The 20,052-nt window shown below is 39.0% G+C and overlaps 1 protein-coding gene across 6 annotated transcripts in view; it reads left to right on the top strand.

Moving 5' to 3' along the window:
* The window catches only part of MPP7 (MAGUK p55 scaffold protein 7), a 148,477-nt gene that overhangs the window by 22,756 nt on the left and 105,669 nt on the right, over nucleotides 1-20,052 (top strand). For 4 of the 6 annotated variants that reach the window (XM_084511462.1, XM_084511461.1, XM_084511466.1 and 1 more), the window contains one exon: nucleotides 17,611-17,777. In XM_084511462.1, the coding sequence (XP_084367588.1) occupies nucleotides 17,741-17,777 (37 nt within the window). In that variant the 5' untranslated portion in view covers nucleotides 17,611-17,740. Of the gene's footprint in view, nucleotides 1-14,649; nucleotides 14,765-15,098; nucleotides 15,175-17,610; nucleotides 17,778-20,052 lie in introns of those variants that run through there. The other 2 variants (XM_084511464.1, XM_084511465.1) reach the window with 2 other exon arrangements.

Here is a 20,052-nt window from a genome sequence, read left to right on the forward strand (position 1 = left end):
TATATAGAGTTGGTGCCCCCTCACTGCTGAGCTGCCTGCATGGTGGCCAACGCCTGCTGCTGATCTCTGCAGTGCCCAAGACTCCTGCAAAGGGTCACGAACCACGTAGGTGCGGATGTGTCATACCAAAGCATGCGTTTTTTTCTTACAAAGACTGTAGGAAACTGTATTGCTTCACGACCAGAAAGAATGTAATTAAAAGTGGTAAGTCGGGTGTGCTAAACATGGCACTTAGAGCTTAATTCAGTCGTGTTTGTGTGTTTTGAGGGTCCTGAATGGCACAATTTGCTCTTTGAGCTCATGCTTCAATTTCGGGTACTGTCAACGCTGTGGGGCTTACAGCTATTGCAGAAGGCTGCGAGCAGGGGAAGGTTAGGGGTTGTTAGGGCAGTTGGTTACGGGAATGGGGAACTGCCTCTGCAACAGAGGTGTTGTCTGATTTTAAGTTAGACTTTAATTAGTGTTTCTAGGTAATTAAACTTTTCAAGAGTTACTGCTAAATTAACATATTTCAGCTTGAGATCCCGGTGTCAGCCTTTGGTGGCAGACGTGCAAAAATCCTCCCTGTGTTCAGCAGGGGTTTACGTTCGTTGTAACTGTATTTTTTTTTGCAAACACAGGTCTTCATTAAGGTGTGCTTAAATATTAGAGCGTCTCAAAAAGGGCAGCACAGATTAATCAGTGCTTGGGGGTTAAGTACAGTGCCGTTTTGCATGAATATTTTGAAAATGTATAAAAACAGTAAACCAATAGTACAGTGCAGAGCACTACACAGCGAGCAGGGTTTGCCCTGTGCAGTGAGTGAGATGGGGGAGTGGGAAGGGAGGAAGAATAATTACTTGTAGCTGCAAAGTATGAGCTTGGATGTGGGGTGACTGCTGTATTAACAGAGAACATACGTTACTTCAATATGTGCTTGCTTGATTTTTATAGGAGGAACAACTTCCTCTTCCAGGCTGGATGTTATGATGAGGTTGTTGGATATTACAGGTGTCCTTAGTAAAGCTTTCTTGTAAACTTGATCACAAATTCACTGATCATACTCATTTGTTCAATGGTTTCAGCTCCTCCCTTGGCTTTCAGCGGCAGCAAGGACTTTTCTCACATGAAGACTTCGTTTTGCAGATTGGCTGAAACCTGCAGGCAAGGGTGGGTTTATTTGGGGTTGGAGGATAAGACAAAAGAAGATAGATAGGAAATATGAATTCATTGTATATATACCTCTATAGGGATGTCTATGTGTATAAATACGCATCAAGAGGAATTAACCATGCCTCGAGGCCTTTAGCCTACCATCAAGTGACATCAAAGTTGGGAAGTGTTGGACAAAAGTGTTGGGTACACTTTGTGGGATCCAAAACCCTTCACTACCAAATCTTGGTGTGATGCATTTGTGACCTTACCTTTTAGCTCTAAGGACCGTTCTTTGAGTATGTGACCGGAATAGATCCCACACTTGCTGAGCTGTACCTTAACGAAGGAGCTACTCATCATAGACTGCCCTGGCTTTCCTTCATTCGGTGAAGACTATCACTGGCCTTCCCAAGTCCGGCTCAGCCATTTTCAAGAAGTGATGGCTGCTTTCTGGCGTTGTGGAGGACAATGGGTGGTGGTAGGGCTGGGCACTGCTGGCATTTTAACTTTGGGAATGAAGCTGAGCTGCTGCTGGCTGGTTGTCAGACTCCTTGGGTCTCAAAAAGCAAAGGGAGGAGGAGAATGGTTGCTAGCTCTGACTAAACCCATCGCCACCCAGTGCTGGGCAGCATTTTTGGGTGCTTTTAAAGGTTATGAAAAACTTATTGAATGCCTAGTTGGTGTGTTAATCCTTTATTCCAAGTTAAATTTACAACTAGGGGCTTTGCTATTTCCATATCCTTTTCTCTGTTTCCGAGTTGCCCCTCGTGCAGCAGGAGCTTTCAGGTAGTTGTACATTTTCACAACGACAATTACCGTGTGAGCACACAGTGTTGCTAGTAACCTTGGTCTTACTCTCTTCCTTTGACATGCCGTAGCTTTTATGCCTTTTAGCATTTTGTACTCAATTGCAGTAGTGTTACCACGAGGTGTTCAGTGAAGGACCGTGTGTTAGCTATTCCGTAAAGCCTGTTGTTACTCTCGGACTGTGGGAAGCCTCGATGCTGGGCCACGTCCGCTGTGGTTACTCTCATATTATTCATCAGTACGAGAAGCATGGTGGGTTTTGGGTTTGTTTGGTTTTTGTTTTTCGGGTTTCCAAAAACCACCTATCAATACAGTGATTCCTTTGCACTGGTAAAACTCCTGATATTTTTTGGTATGTTTGTAGTTCGTGAGGGCCTGAAGGGATTTTGTGTGCAGCTAGAAGAGGAGAACGAGATTAACAACAACTCTCGCTCATCCTCTTTTGTGTCAACATGTATGATATATGTTCAACACAGCAGCACACTCTGATCTTCAAAATGCACTGATTATTTATATGTGCTTACCTGTATATTTTGTGTGATGAATCTGTTTTTTTTTGGTTTTTATTAACATTTATCTCTCCAGTTTTGTGTACACTCTCTACTTAAACAGTGTGACATGGCACGTTAAAAAAGTTACTACTTTAGTAAGCTGGGATTATATCTACAGCCTGAGAAATTATGGGTTTCTTTCCTTCCAACCTGGGACCACTAGAAGCAGTGGGAAAACAGAATTGGCTTCCTTTCCCTCTCTACCTCATTATTTTCCCAGCTGGGGGCTGCCATGCGATGCGACTGCTGGATATTGCAGGTGTCTTTGCAAAGTTTTATCTGACCAGCTCTAAGCAAACCTGTTATGCCATCTGCTTAAGAGTGAAGACTACCAGACACGTATTGGGATCATATTCTGTGTGTTTAGTTGATTTTTTTCATGGGGCTGTTGGATGTGAGAATTTAGAGTGCACTGAAAAACTCTTCCAGAGTGCTTGGTGGGCTTTTGTGGTTGGGTTTCCTTGCCCCTGCCTTGCTGATGGCAGCTCTGTTGCTTTCAGCTGAAGGTGGTATCTTGGTTTGCTTCCAGCTGCTGGGCCAGATAGTGAGGAAATACCTGCTGGTATCCACTTAATAACTTACAGAAAGTTAACTCCCAGGCCCAAGTGTTTGTTTAAACTAGTTTATGGTGTTATAAGTAAAAATTAAAATATTTTTGGAAATTAAGTTACGTGTCAAAACCTTCTTGGTGTGTTTTAATCACGCTACCATACCTGAAATGAGCTGTGACAGTGATATTTTGGCAAATACTATACCATGAAAAATAGCGTATACTCTGTAATATTTTCCGTGTATCTGAAGCCTACCGATGAGTGAGACAAGTAATTATGGAACTGTATGAAATTTAGACTACATAATTATATTGCTAGGCTGCAAAAGCTGACAGCGAGGTGAAATTTGGCAGCAAATATTACTGCTCATTTTGCCCTGTTTTTCTTCCTCTTCTCCTTCAGCACCCCTGCTCTTAAAGGTCAGAGCAGATACAAGGGTTGATTCTAAGCATGGCTTTTCTTTCTTTCTGGCCAAATTTCCAGATTTCATTGAACAGACTGTTACAGTTAGGCTAGCTTTGTCGTTGATGACTAGATCCCAGCGCATATCAGTTCTGCTTTTAAGCACAAATCATTCATTCAAGAGTATTAAGACAGACCAGATGGCTAATTGGTTGCTGGAATATGATGATGCTAAGTTTTAGATTTCTGATTAAGCTGAGAGTTGTGCGGGAAATGCTAATACAGACTTCAGTAAAGAGAAGAAGAAATTTGCTTTGGGAAGAAATCCATTACGTTGCCACTTTTCTCATGGGAAAAAAGAAACATTTCAAAGTCAATTCATTGGCAGTGAGAACGCAGAAGGCTGAGGATCTGAATCAAAACAGCAGAAAAGGACATGAAGTGGGACTCCGGAGTGCTTACCTGGAACTCAGTCCAGTGAAGATTGAAGTATGAAGGTTTCCTATATTCGCAACAAATTGCATCTTACATCTTAAAACCTTTCCTCTTGAAACTGGCGTAGGTCTTCTAGAGATAAGTTTTCACAATTTTTTTCAATGGGAACAAATTTCTTGGATGTTCTTTACCAGACTTACAGATTAAGAAAAGGACAGGCTCAGTCTTGGACATTTATATTGGGTTTTATTCCATTTCAATAAATAGTTCTTGCATGTTCCTGTTTCTTTATTAAGAATTTCACATGCATGAGTTTATTTTCACTGAAACAAAACACAGGTTATCTCCTCAAGGCAGGTATGCTCAGTTGCAACCGAAGAATTCACTTTGTGTGTGTCATTTGAAGAGAAATGACTCAGACATTCACTGTAGGAAGATCTTTCAAATACCCAATCCATTAGATTCCATGAATTTTCCCTCAATCTAGGAAATGTAACTACCAGATAGATCACAGTGATACCACAGTCTAAGAAATGTATTCTGATGAAACAGGCTGTGAAAAGTTGTGTTTTGTCCCCTCTGACTTTTTTGTGGTCTAAGCTCATTTTGGATAAATATTAGCATTACAATAAGGAACCAGACCACAAAATCTTTGAAAAACTTTTCATTTGCTTCATTAGAAAAGCAGGAAATGAAATGATTTATTGATAACTGTTCTGGTTTGAGCCATTTCGGAAAACACTACCTTCTTAAAACAGTCGCAAATATTTAAGCGGCATTTCTTCTGTTCCCAACTTCCTTAAAATTAGCAAAATCCAGTTCCTTATTTCTTATAAGGGTAGACATGGCTCATGTTCAATTTATTCAACTTTAAAAGAAAGATAAGAAAAACACCACTGTTAGAAAATTCCATGGGTTTTCATACCTATCATGTGTCATTGTGTGTAGGTCGGGTGCCTTCTACTGATTGAACTGTTAGCAGGCAGTGCAGTTTCAGCTTTGCAGTGCTGTGTACGTGATATGAAAATGATCAATTTTACAAGGAGCAGGGGAATAAATCTATTGTAACCATTTTTGATCTTTATCAGTCATGCATATGCGTTAGTTTCATATTGGATTTGTGCTGTTTATTTGCTCTTTAAGTGACCAGATGCAAATGTGTGGCATGAGATAGGAAATGCTTTCTTGCTAAAGACAAGATGAAATCCATGCTGATTTATTTGTAAAGTGCAGGAGCTCCCTCTTCTGGCTTTGGAATGCTCCAACTTGAAAGTTGATGAGAACATTCTCTCTCATTTTGAATACTTATTTGCAAAAACAATCTTTTTTTATTTGCAAAAACAATCTTTTTGCAAATAAGTATAACCATGTAGAGAGGCAGCAGCTCAAGAGGAATTAAGAATATTTACTCTTGGTGCAGACCATACTTTTTTGGTCTAATATAAGCTGATAGTTGTTACATATTGTAGTTCATTTCTAATTTGTTTTCTGGAACTCTCCATAGCAAACAGCAACTTTTGAAAGGGCAAATATTATTTAGTCTTGCTCTGTACCATCACAGATGGCAGATTTCCTCACCGTTGATGTCACATTGCTGTTATGGTCATGACAGCAGTGGTTAATGTAGGTGTGAGCTGCAGCTCCAATATCATCTCTTTATTTAAGTCCCACCTGAGCTTTTTACAGCTGTTAACACTAATTTAAGCTCTTGGTTGGGACTTGGTACAAAGCCTTAAAAATTACCTTAGGTTTAGAAAAGCAGAGAATTAGCAGTCTCTTAAGCTTGTTTAAAGCTCTTTACAGTTATACTTGTTGTGACCCCATCCATCTCCTCCCGTCCATCCAGGGAGCAGTAGGTGAGAGGAGGCTTTCTGCCTGTTTCTGTTTTTTCAAGCATTCTCCTCTCATAATAGCCTCTTGAATTTTGCAAATCCTCAGACACCATTCTAGGTCTGTTGATATTTAAGTTTAGAAGAGCAGCATCTGTCTTTCATGCAGCATTATTCCTGAGGGCAGGAAGCTGACTGGAAGATTGGCATTGGGGAGAGACCTGTTGCCTTAAACAAACAAACAAACAAAAAAAAAAAACCAACAAAACAAAAAACAACACAGACAGTGCTGTATCAGCACGGATTTCTGTACAAGGGGAGCAGCAGTCTTATCCCTGTATTGGGGACTGCCTGCGTGCCAAGAAGTGGATCATGTTTTGTTCTGCATAAACAGGATTATCTCCAGCGATTTTGCTGGTGAGGCCATCTGCCCTGCAAGAGGAAGCAAATCTGCACAGCAGGAGGGAGGAGTGCAGCAACGCCCCATGTGTTGAGAAAGTGGGTAAGGACAGAGGAAATTTCCAAGAAATAGATGCCTGGTTACCCAGGCATGCTCTCATGCTGAAGGGTCGCTTGAACCAGCAATAAATGCCTGCTGTTATATTCCTTTCCTTGGTACTGCCTGAGTGTGTTGCGGTGCCATTTTAATAGGTATTAGTCAATCTGAATTACCAGCACTGACTAAGATGCCGGAGTGTGTCCACTTTGGGTATTAGTAAGTCAGTTAATTCTGTTCTTTCTTCCTGTATCCTCCTTATAAGCCTGGGATTCACAAGTGTCATAGCCTTTATCTTCTTTCTATTTGTGGCAAGGTATCATCCATCTCATTGCCTCTGTGAATTGTTTAGGAATAGAGATTTCTGAATGCTGCCTGTCTGATCTTTCCCCATCCAATTCTTTGTCCCCATCCCTAAATTGGGTCGCTGGATTTTGCAGGTCTCACAGGTCGCTGCAGTCCAAGGGAACTGTAGCACCTCTGGTCTTGCCGAAACAGTCATTGATGCTGTTCCCAGTACAATACTCTGTAGGCTTTGGTTTGTATTCACTTTTATGATCTTACTGAGACATCAATATCTAGTAATCTTAAGGCACTTCAATGATGATCTATGCAGCTTTCATCTCTACTGTCTGCAGGGCAGCACTGTAAGATTTCATGCATAACTTTCCATAAGTCTGTCTTAGTCTACATGTTTCATAGTCTTTTGGTTGGGCAGTACTGAAGTTAGTTTTATAGCACAGCTCTGAATATTTGCCTCCTGATATACGCCACAGAAGCCAGCCACACTGATGGGCACAAGACAGAACAACTACTCGGGTGGCAGTAGGATCAGCTCTAAGAAGAAGGACATCCCAGTGACTTGGAATCTATTTTCATGCTGTGGTAAGAGCTGCTGGTCAGGAATGCTTGCTGTGACAATCTCATGCAGTAGGTATTCCTGCGTAAGGGACTGGTGGGCACGGTGGTGGGCAGCATTGGTTTTCAACAGGAATTTTGTAGGAGTTCTTTGCGCAGAGTGAATGGAAAGGATGAAGCAGGAACCAGGTAAACAGCAGCTTCTTAGACTCCTTCCTTTTAAAGTGATCCCAAGAACCTCTACAATTTGATACATTTTCCTAATTCTGAGAATGCAGAATGATTTTAAATATATCTATTTATATTCAACTGATCTCTGTTAACATAGTGTCTTTAAATCATCTGTCAAAGCAGAAGAGAGTGCCAGATCAACACTAGCCACTGCTCAGCTCTTTATCTTACCATCTCAGGGGTACTAATGCAAGGAACACCATCAGTATGTACTGAGAGGCCAGTTACTTTGTAGTAACTGTAATTTTTGTACAAGTAGCTGCACTTCAGCTGAATTCAGCTAACCGCCATCCCTCTGGTTTTCAGAGTTTTGAGTTACTTTAGCTTTTGAATTTAGAGGGAAGATTGAACTGCCTCTTTTTTACTCTCTTATAAGTAAGTATACGTTAACTGCACTTTCCTGTTTTGAGTGCTATTAGGGAATCTACAGTGACACCATCTCAACGAAATGTTTTTACTGTAGAATATTTTCCTTTGCTTCATCAAAACTTCTGTACTCACAATATTTTAATTTTAAAAACATCAACTTTTTAAGATGTTTCTACACTTTCATTTAGCTACACTTGCTGGAGCAGGTAAGCTTACCCATCTGTACAGCATCAGCACCTTCATGATTGTCTAATAAACTGGAAGATATGTAAGATGGATAGGCCTCTATGAATAACAAAAAATGTCAAAAGCTCATTATCAAACTGCCCAACTCTCTGATTTATACAGGTTCAGACAAAATAAGGAAAAACACTTTGGTATCTGTAGCAAATGCCAAAATAGAATCAATGCAGTATTGTTCACCTCGTTGAAATTGCAAAATCCAGGAAATGCAAACATTAAGTTTCCAACAGCAACATTAACTTGGACTCTTTGCATATCCTGTGTTTTCCTGGTATACATTAAGGTATAAAGTAATGTATTAAGCTGTGAGTTGAACAAGAAAAACAGAAAATTCTTCATGTAGGTAACACTGCCAAGTTAAGTACTGTTACCATTTGTGTTTATTGAGCTTTTATCATTTTAAATAATTTTCTTCATAAAGATTGAATATGATGTTTTTGGCCAAATGAAGTGAAATCTGAGAGTTTGTCTTCACTGAAGTGTGAGCTTGACTTACAGTTTACCCCTTGCCTTGAATCTGACTCTTCTTCATCCATCACCATCTCAGATGCGAATGAACTGGCTTTCAAACTTGACAATAAGACTTGAATCTCAGCAGCTAGCACTCCAGTTGCAGTGGGACTGTAATTTAGGCCATACAGGTTGGCAAGACAGTTGGCAATCTTACGATTAAGTCTACTCTATTTTGGCCAATTAAGTTCCTACGTAACTGAGGTGTGCAGAGTGTCTGTACTCATGGACTGTGTCAAGCTTCAAGCGTTGCAGTAAAGCTCTAACTGTGTCTCTTTGTATTATAATGTGTAACGTTGGAAATGACATGGTTGTTTCCAAACTTGTGGGGGAATGTTCCAGATGTTACAGAGCATTGATAAATATTTGAGTCAGAACATTGGAAAGTCCTGCTCGGAGCCTGGAGATGGTACGGAGCTGCAGGCAGAAGAATCTCCCCATCTGCTACCACTTGTGCATTGTCATAAATTTGAGGTTTGGAGGGTAATAAACTAAGTGCTTGCTAATGAAGAATAGGTTTGGAACGCGTATCTAGGACTGGAATGCAACAGTGTGAAAAATAGAGTGGTGAGGGCTGAGGCAGCGGTGGGATGAGTGGAAATGGAGACGGGAGAAAGCAAAATCTGTAGGGGAAGTAAAAACAAACTGTGTCGTGTCAGGATGCAGGGATATTGGTGAAAAAGGGGTAAAAGGAAGCTTTGCTAGCGGGAGACCATGAATTCACGACAAGAATAGTGAGTACATAGCAGTGCCACCCAAGGAGAGAGTAAGACGGATAGAGGCCTGGAGCAAGTAGAATTGGGGCAGCAAGGGGGGGCCTGCCATCCTGGAAAGAAGAAAAGGGGGAAAATGAAGGCAATGAAAACTAAGGAAATGTGTCCTGGGTGACAAATCACACGCTGGACTAGGTGGAGTGGTGCTCCCAGAGCTTGCTGAGAAGGAAGAGGCAGGGGAGGGCCCTGGGAGGTGTCATTGCTTAGCCATTGAGCTTCAGCTTTGTTTTCTTTTACAAGCTCAAGCACCCCACGTGCAGTTTGGCTCACAAAGCTTGTAGAGTTCTGGAAATTAAATGCACATACTTCCTCTGCCTAGCAATACTTTCCTTTTACTGTGCACCTGTACATGCGAGGAAGTTTTTTGTTACTTATGCTCAAGATGCAACTAGTAAATTATCACTTAATAAATCAAAATTTTCCACAATTGAGCTAAAAGTATATACTTTTCAGATTGCTCATATTCAATTTTAAAACTTAATACTAAAAAAGCCTGAAATTGATTATGTTGGAAATTATTGTAGTGATTTTTATGGGGATAAAAATATGTTGAGAAAGCGGATTCTGCTTTTGCTCTCAGAGAAAAAAATACATATTGTTTACTTTTTCATTCCTGTTCTCCCTCTCCAAACCTTCTGTTCCATCAAAAAAATAAAAATAAATAAATAAATCACATATCGACAGAAATGGATTATGGAAAGTTGTGCTGAACAAAGGATAAATGTTTGGAAAGTGAGGTAATCTAGAAAAGATGAAGCGGACACAGCCTGTCTCCTGTAAAAACAAACAAAATATGGAAGCACTGTAAAATACCCCCTCAACACATCTGGCTCTAGAGGTGTAAGCGTTTTTGAGTTTAGAAAAATAACATGCTAATATTTTGGGGGATGTTTTTGACTTTGAAATAATCATATTTGTATATTTCTATATTTCTGAGGATGATTTTTTGGACGCGGCTGTTTGATAAACCTCAGAATAGGTGCACAATTTTTTTGAGCCACAGGACTGTGAGGTTCAGTATATTGCTGACACAAATACTTTGCTAAACTTGACACACAAACTTTGCGAATACTTTGTAAATAAATAAATGAACTATTTATTATTTTATTAAGCATGGCCTTAACACTGTTTTTGTTTCTATCACTTGGAGATTTTCCATGAGCTTTTGTAGATGTGGGATCAAACTGCCTTATAATAATCACAGAATATCCTGAGTTGGCAGGGACCCACAAGGATCATCGAGTCCAACTCCTGGCTCCACACGGGACCACCCAAAAATACAGAATCATATATATAATACTAAAATATGGATTATATTTCTAAAATAGGAATTGTAGAGCCCTTTGCTACAATGCATATATAATCGTTAGGGAGGGCTGAGATTATCAGATAACTCATTGCTGGAGGTTTTGCTGAGCTTTCTCTTCTGTAGCAATAGTTACAGTTGTCATCATTTCAGCATTTGGGGGGCCAGTAGGGTTTGTCATTTACTTCAGCTTACTTAAATTTTTCAAAAAGTCTGTCAAGAAACCCTGCCAGAACAAAACTTTTTGTGCATGTAATTAATGGAGAGACTGTGGTACCCGCTGACAGGTATTTTCCAGGAAAAGGAATGGTTTGCAGCTAGGGGAAAAGTGTTAAGAGTGTACCCAAACCAGTAACTCAAACCAAAAGAGCAGCCTTTGATCTGAGACATAGTTTAGGTCACATTTTAGTGAATAGCTTTATTAAACTAGTTTATTAAACTAATATTATTCTGTCAGTTGGTACATTTTATTTGCAGAAAATTGGATCTGTCTAAGGGTATCTGACATCAACTACACTGATGCTGTTTTAAATTAAACTGTTAGCTTTAGTGTATGTATTTAAAGGAATGTTTTCAAGCATTTGAAGGAATGTGCTCAGTTCCAACACTGACGTTTAAAATCTGAGGCTGAACAGAGCTCATGTGGGTTGTTTTTTGTGTTAAAGATGGGAGGTGCAGATTGCAAATGGGTTTGCCACTGTTGCAATTTTACCTATTGCAGCTTTTTGAGTGTATTTCACAAGTAACATGACTATGTTTTAAGACAGCAATAATCTAAAACAACTTCTGTACAATATATAAAAAAATAAACTTGACGTCTTAGAAGCAAGATTGGACTACCTTCAAATGTTACTTTGACTGAAGATCTCTGGAAAATTTTAATCAAGATCATGAGATTAAGAGATTAAGTTTTTTAAACATTTTTTTTTTTAATCTGGTAATTAATATAGGTAATAAATCCTTTTTTTCTTTTTTTTTTTTTTGTAGGTAGTAGCATTTTATTATTATTATTAATTAATTTATTTATTTTATGAGCGCTGGTTATTTATTAATCACAGAAGAGAATCTGGATTATATACATTCAGGAGATCCATAAACATCAGCTATGGAGACAGTGGACAAATATACATAGAAGATAACATATTTGACTGATTGGAAGCCATACTTTTTGATAAAAATTTCTGTAAATGCCCTAGAAAAAGCAAGTGCATTTATATAATTTAAAATACCATTTGCCACATAGGTCAGAAAATGAGTCAACATGAAGACAGCGTTACATTTTACAATGAAGTGCCCTCTTCAGAATAGTGTCAAGGCAGGCTGGTTAAGCTCCACTGAAACAGTTTCCAGTGTTTGTTCTGTGATACAGCTAATATGATTTCTCCTCTTCCTTCTCTGAAATCAGGGAATTTCAGTTGAATTTAGAGATGCTGGGAGCGATAGGAACCAGTAGGCTGAATCAAGTGTCCTTCCCAATTGTGTTTAGTTTACACATAAGGATGTGCATAGACAAGTATTTATCACTCATTTGGTCAACCTTGTATTACTTAGAGGGTAAAACAGTTCATTCTTATGCTTTTACCTTTTGGCATGCCGTTAGCAGTATGTGGACAGTGTCCCTTCCAGGAAGATTTTTATCATTTTAATTCAGATGTGTGATAGGATTCAGAGTCATTTGGACTTCTGCAGAAACATTGCTCAGTGGCCCAATGCTTTACTCTATTTTTTACACTGATCTATATTTTATTTGTATTTTTATTCTATGTTAGAGTAATTTGTTATTAAAAGAATGTAGTTTCACAGTTGTATTTAGAGAGGGCTCAGATAAAGGTGGTGTCTAGATAAACAGGTCTTATGTTATGGTTCCAGTCCTGGCAAAGAGACAATATGGGGGAAAATGAGTCTGGAGGAAGAAAATGGTGACATCAATTTCAGTGTTGGTATTGGAGTGTATAGGTAAGTGAGATTCCTGCAACTCGGCATTAAGCTCTTCAGGAGGAGGAATATATTTGTTGCTCAGTTTCTGAAGGAAGCAAATCTTAGGCTCTACTTTCTCATCTCCCTCTCCTTCCTGTCTTCTGAGCCTTTGAACAAATTCAGTCAAACAACAGAAAAGTTCACAGTGTATGAATATCTGGCAAGTTTTCATGAGTGGGTGATGAGACAGTGATTGGAGTTTTCTTCTGCTAATGACCCATTGAGTGAAGGATCTAGTGTGAGCTCATCCTTTACGATTTTATTCTCTTCCTCTTAAAGACATAGACACCAACATCAGGAATAAGCCTTGCTTCATTCTGATGTTCATTGTAATGAAATCTGACCACATTCAGAAGTAGCCACCAAGCACTAATTGGGACTAAATTCTTGGCTTTTGTTCTCAGACTGTGGTTGTATCTAAAATCCTTATGGTGTAAGCTGAAGATTTGCATAAGTTAAACAAAATGGAAACCGCTGATTAAGATACTCTAAAATATCGTGCAAAAGTCTTAAATTCTTCTGATGGTTGAAGAGTGATACAATGGCAAGACCAGGAGGATGTCAGTCAAGGCAGCTATTGTCCTCTTCAATTTGGGACATGGTTGAAATTACGTAGTGCTCATATGCTATGCAGTATTTCCAGTTGTTTTTTTGTGTGTGGGGGGGTTCCTGTTGGCAGCGTGCACATACTGCCTATAAGGGCAGCTGACCAGTTTTGCAGGGCAGTCGAAAGCCACAAATGGATTCCAGTAGTCTGTCGGAGACCCTGTGATGGAGTGGGTGGAAGCTTCCTCAGCAAGGATTAAGGATTCGATAGGTCTCATTACATCTTCCAGAAGAGCAGACCACCATTTTCTGTTCACATTTTGTCTACCAACGCAGATTTACTTCCCCCAGTCTAGAAGACCTCCTTTGGCAATTTCCTGTGCTGCCTAGGTTTTGGAGACTTGTATACATGTCTCTAGTCATTCAATTACTGGAGGCCCCACAATGAATACAAGACCGAATGGCTGTCAAATTTCCTGTCTCCACATGAAATCTCTATCTGGTAGTTCAAATACCATTTGCAGGCATGCTGTTTTAGTTCTGGAAATCCAGGTTATAGTCTTCATAACTGTAGCATCCTTTAGAAGAACATGTTAAGTGTGTTTCTTGTATCGAACAACCTGGTTTTTTATGTTTTTTCCTTGATTCATAACATTATTAGGTTCATACTTTTTATATTTCTAACTGTTTTAAATCAACTGAAATCATCAGCCTGCCTTTTAAATGTGAAGGAAATTTGTTTATATTCATTAAAGTGCCAAAAATATTAACTTATAAAATAACCTTTCAGAAAGAAATATTAAGTTCATTGAGGCTTGGACGGGGAGCCGAATGTGGAACCAAGTCTTGATGCATGCCGTCTCCAGATGCACGATGCTTGCTATAAAGATAAATTTGAATGGGTTTTCGGAGCAGAAAAAGCTAACTTGATGAAAATTAGGTGTACGTGTGACTAATGGAGTCGCTCGCATTCAAAAACAACAGATGATGCTAGAAAGGAGCCACTAAAGCTAGGGTTATGCACAAGGCATAGTGAACCTTAGCGCTCAGATTTTGTCTCCTGCCCTCGGGTTTGACCTTCCTACCGCTGTCCGTAGTTATGACACGGGTGGTGGGGAGCAGGATTTATCCCCTTCCCCTGTGTCTGTGGGTAAGGGGCCCCTTATTTGTGTGCCAGGCAGAAGAACGGTCCCTTGGAGGGCTGTGGCTGTAGGATTTTGCCTTCTGCAAGGTGTTCCCAGGAGGTTTCTGCCGCCCTCCTGGCTATTTATAGCCGGGGCATTTGGCACCACGACACGTTGCGTTACCGTAATGAACTTGGCAGGTGAAGCGTGTCTGGCGTGGTTCGTGTGCTCGCACAGCGTACGCCAGCTATGTAAAGGCAGGGAAACGCAGCTTTAGTGTCTGCAGCTCCACCGGACAGCCCTAGAGACAGCACCGCCCTTCGCCGCTGAGGTAAATACCCACACAGTGCAAACCCATCACACATTTCCTAGCGTTTTCAGAAGCCCCTTGGCTCCCTCAGCCTCAAATCCCTCAGAAACCCGGCCCCAGGAGCCCCGACCCCGAGCCGCGTGAGGCGGGCCGGGCCGGGCCGCTAGGGGTCAGGAGCGCCGCGGCGGCCGGGGAGGCGGCCCGGGGCCTGGTGGAAAGTCAGCCGCGTATCGCCGGGCTTCGCATATTTTTCACTGTTTCCACATGGTGGCTGCCAGAAGAATCTGATACAGTGTGATCTATAGAAGCAAGGTACAACTGGAATAATGAAATTTCAAAAAATAAGCCCTTTTTAAAGGCTGGTCGTAACGGTCCTGTTGGGTATTGTAAATGCCTTCAGGTGCACTTGATACTGCTGTTACGTTCCTGGCTTTGGGTTCTAATTTTTATGGAAAGATGGATTGAACTTCAATTTAAGAATATTCGGTAATCCCTCTCAGGACATACTGTAACAGCTGGTATTTCTGTGTTGCGGCAAATCGATTCCATACAGCAGTCAGCAGTGCCTATGGCTGGGCTCCGGCAAAAACTTCCAAAGCATTTTACATAAAGCGAGCCAAAGAAAATAACATCATCACTGCAAAAATGTAGCTTAATTTGCAAGTTAGAAAAAAAAAAAAAAATCCCTCTTCCATTCCAGCAAAATATTAAGCATTTTACTGGTAAGGATTTCATCAGGTCATTTATTTTTCATTAATATATATTTAGGATCTGGGGGGAATAACTTTATGCCATATATAAGTTTCTTAAATAATAAGGAACTTGATTTTTTTTAATATCAAATGATTTACCGTGAAATAAAGAAAAATAAAGAGCACGACTGAGTTCTGAATACATGACATGTATGTAGATCATCAAGACTTTCCACATTTCACAATGATTTTTTTTTTGAGGCATCTGAGTTTCTAATTAATCCACATTAATGAGAATGCTGTGCATGTTTTGGTGGATTTTTTTTAGTAGACAGAGCTGCGTATAAATTAAAGATGGCCCATTAGCAGGAAATCATTTTGTTTTAACCAGTTTCTAACACACATGAAAACCTAAAGTGCTTCCACACGTCCTACGGCTGTAGTCGTGTGCTCACTCTGGGGACTGTAAGGGAGCCTGCAACAGGAGTCCTCCTTTATGGTACTTGTATGTGGTACAATAAAAAGAAAACAAACAGAATTAGCGTAAAGTGAGTATGTTTGCTCTTAATTTGCACAGTGTGTCCTTGGCTATGATGTCGAGATTTTTTTTCCCTTTTAAACGGCACCCTGGCTAGCTCTGCATATAGATGTTTTACAACTTTGTCATCATAAGTTTATCTTTCACTTTGAAGTGCTCCCTTATCTCTGTTTTAAATTTAGCTTAAGCTAATAGGCGTTGTATTGCTTTAATGAATATTGATTTTGGGGGGAAAGTGATGCTTTTTTGGTGAAAGCTTTTTTCTTTAACAATACCTTCTATAACTACAAAAACAAACAGACAAACAAACCCCAACCCACAACTGAAACCATCCCTAAAACAATTATGATAGATATGTTTTGAGTTTTATTCATTCTGTTTAATAGAAGAAGAAGTTACCTATCACTGTAACTTTTGTTGTGCTTACCTTCTTTAAAAAATATCCAGAATCACTGGGGTTTGAAAGCTGACATGCAAAATCTTTCTTCAGGTAAAATGTTTAGGGGGGAAGAAAAAACAAACAAACAAAACACACACACACAAAAATCATAATGTTGCCAGACTATTTAAACTATAGGCTTAGACAGAGGGACAAGTAAACAACTAGCTTTTATCTAATAATTGATTTAAAAAGGAGTAAACATAATCTTACGGATGGCCCTTAATATGTTGCAATAGTTTTTAGCAATGTGTGGATTTCTTTTTTTTTTTTTTGTTGGAGAAAGAAACTTTTGAACAGCATACAATGTTTACAGCACCTGTATATTACTCTTCCATGAGACTGTTGCCAAGTGCAAATGTGTCCAAAATACTCACTTTTAGAGCCAAGATGACTTCAAAAGTCATTCTGATTAATATGAATGTGTTTAAACAAAACAAACAAACAAAACCAACAAAAACCAAATCAGCAACAGCAGCAGCAAAATGCTCGCTTTTTTGTTTAAATTCTTACGCTAAAGCAGAACTGTGCTGCTTTCTTTCTTCAAGGACACTTTTTGTTTTCTGAAATCTGGAGAAAATACTTTATTTTCTGTAAGCCTCTACTTCCCCCCCTCCGTTCCTTCTCCCTGCAAACACATGCCCTGCTACTAGTAAACATTTCCAGTCTTGTGAAAAGAGTTTGAGTTTCTTTCAGTTTTATATTTTAACATACCCGAATTTAAATATCTTCACTTACATTTGAAATCGGTTCATACTTTTGTTACGTTTTCCCTGAATTTTCCTCAAGAACTGGTTAAAACAAAAGACCCAAATCTAATGTCTGTAGGCCTGTGCAATAATTAAAAACTGTATCTTAAAAAAAAAAAAGTGACTTCATAGTAATGAATTACAGGAAAAAAATCTATATATAGTTTGCGTGAGAACGATGAGAATGGCTCCATAAATCCAGTTGCCGTTTACCCTAGATAAGTGCTAGCTGCAGTCCTGATTTTTATAATTTCAGTTAAAATTTAGTTTATATTTCCAGATTACAAATAAAAATCATATGTTAGATCTTAAATGTACTGAAATGGATTGAAAGGGGTTTGAGTAGAAGCATGGAATAAATTAACATGTAAGCAATTTTTTTTTTCTGTGAAAAGTAGTAACAAAATTAGAGTGACTTAAATTATTCACCGTTTTTATTTAAAGAACACTTTATTTCCCAAATACCTGACATGCTAGAGTTAGAGTATAATTTACATGAGAGAAATGTGTGAAGTTATTTTTACAGCGGGATGGGATTATAGACTAGACTGAAGAAAACAAAACGTGTTTCACCTGGGGAAAAAAATTTAACAGTTCTATATAAATGCAAAGAGCTTTGTTGTTTTTGAGAGACTTAAATCAAAAGCTTATTTTGTGATAATGATTGGGTTTGCTTAGCTGCAGTAATTTACAGTTTAACAAAGTTCTTAATTGTAAAATTCTGTTTCCGTTCTTTCTAGGAGAAACGGGGAGATTGCATAAATCTTTGTAGACAACTTGGCTGCAAGCAGTTAAACCGAAATTAACTTCTGCCTTCTGGCCGCAGAGCACTAGTCTGACGTTCCTGTGTGATACTCTGCAGACTAAATCATGCCAGCGTTATCAACTGGATCTGGAAGTGACACAGGTACGCAAGCCAAGGAGTACTGCATGTTTCCTCCAGAGCTTATTTGTTAAGTCTACAGTCTCTGTTTCAAGAAATCATCAAGTAAGATAATTAATTGTGGTCTTAACAGATGCGTAAGCTAGCACTTTAAACATAACCTTTTCTTCCTGAAGTTAATGTAAGTATATGGAACACCGCAGGTTTAATAAAAATAATAGATTACTTTTTAAAAGCCCAGCCATCCTCTTCTCCCTATCCCCAGCCCCTAAGTAGATACTAAATATGGATCTGAAGAATTTGGATTCACCTCAGAGTGGTTCCTACAATGTTAACTTTAAAGAGGAGGAGAAAAAAAGATGATGATATCATACATGCCTTAATATTTGCAGCAGTCTAGACTATCCCCTCTGTGAGTTAGTTATCAGCGGAGTTATTTCTGAACACAGACTACTTGGTTTTGACACTTCTCTAACAAATTAGGAGAAGAAAAATACTGTCTCAAGTTCTCTTCCTTCCTTTGCCTTCCAAATCAGAGTCCAGTTCCTATCACTGAGTGCAGGCAGTGGGAGTGCAGATATGTAGCTTTCTGGAGTTCTAACCTTCTTTGTAGCAATAGCAAGCTACATTCAAAGGTTAAATCTAATCTTGCTGTTGTGTGCAGCCTCTCTGGCAATATTTTTGTCTCTGTTTTAGGGGCAAGTGAAGTTAGTATTTTTTCTCAAGGGTGTTTGGTAAATAGGTCATCCCGCTGAGATTACAGGAGAAAGATCATTGCTTTCCATCCCTCTGCTTGTTATTCTAGAGCACATAGTTTTATGCACAGGAAGTAATAGCAAGATTTTGAAAAGGAAGAAGGAGATTTCAAGTCAGGAAACGAAAAATAATGTAAGGAACTTCATTGAATTATTAGTTTAAATAGACTGCATAGTGCAGTGATGTTTTTTTTCCCCCTCACACCTCATGTACATGTGAAAAGATGAATTGTGAGAATTTGTTGTTGTTTCTTTTACATTTTCTCCCTTAATGATGGAGGGGTGTGTGTGTTCCTGTGTTTGAAGGATTAGACTACTATCTTCCCAAATCCTACCTCTATCTACCTCACTTTTCTTCTCCTTCCCCCATGGAAATATGTGCTTCACTTCTGTCACAGTTGAAGCTATTGAGTATACTCAAGCTGAATTTTGGAAGATGTTGTAGTCTAACTTAGGCTGATTTTCCACAGTGGAACTTTCCTTCCTTTATCACACAATCTTCTGTGTCCTTCCAAAACCTGCTTTTTTTTTTTTTTTTTTTTTTTTTAACTATTACATGGCCAAATGCTTTCTGAAGTCTCAAGAAAATTTTAAGATGAATAGTAGAAGGATGTGTGACGACTAGTGCCTGATGCTAATAATACTGCTAGTTTTATTATTTAAAGAATGTTTTTATGTCCAGAAATAATAGCAATGGACATGTTTTCATAATAACGAAAATTATTTGAATGAATGAAAAAAAAACACTGTTTAAATTGTGTGTCTTAGTGTCTGAAAACCCAGTCCTATTTGATGTCCTATTTGATGCTTGTGATACTCCAAATACATCTTAATTAATTATGTGGGATAAAGCTCAACTGTCCTCCTTGTCCCATGAAATCTATAATAGTAAAGTATGGTATGTATTATTGAGATCTTGCTGCTTAAATAATACCAAGTGTTTGTTAAATCCAGATTGTTTTCCACTGCAAGGTGTATATTTACTTTTTTTTTTTTAAATAAACATTTGCATTTGGAAGGAAAAGAGAATTATTTCTTTCTTTCCAGTTTCTTACTGCTTCTCTTGAAAAGCATGATAGGTATTAATGTGTTTTTTTGTTTGTTTGTTTTTAATGACTACATCAAACTGTGGTCTCTGTCCTGGTTATAGGGCGGATGTTTGCTAATCTGCAGCATGATCCACCTCAGAGCCCTGTTTTTCTGGAATAACTCACATTTAGATTTAAAAAAAAAAAAAAAAAAAGATACACTAAAAAATGGATTTTCTTATTTTTGCTGCTCCCTGTCGAAAGGTCGGTAGATTGCCTTTCCTCTTGCTCTCTCACCCTCACTGCATAAACTGGTGGTGTGTGTGTGTGTTCATAGAATCAATAAGGTTGGAAAAGACCTTCAGGATCATCTGCTCCAACCATCCCCCTGCCACAAATGTCACCCACTAAACCATGTCCCTGAGCATCACGTCCAACCTCTCCTTGATTACCCTCAGGGACGGTGAATCCACCACTTCCCTGGGCAAACCATCCCAGTGCAGCAGAAATGTCTCC

Source organism: Aythya ferina (assembly GCF_964211825.1).
Source record: "Aythya ferina genome assembly, chromosome: 2".
NCBI classification, from domain to species: Eukaryota; Metazoa; Chordata; class Aves; order Anseriformes; family Anatidae; genus Aythya; species Aythya ferina.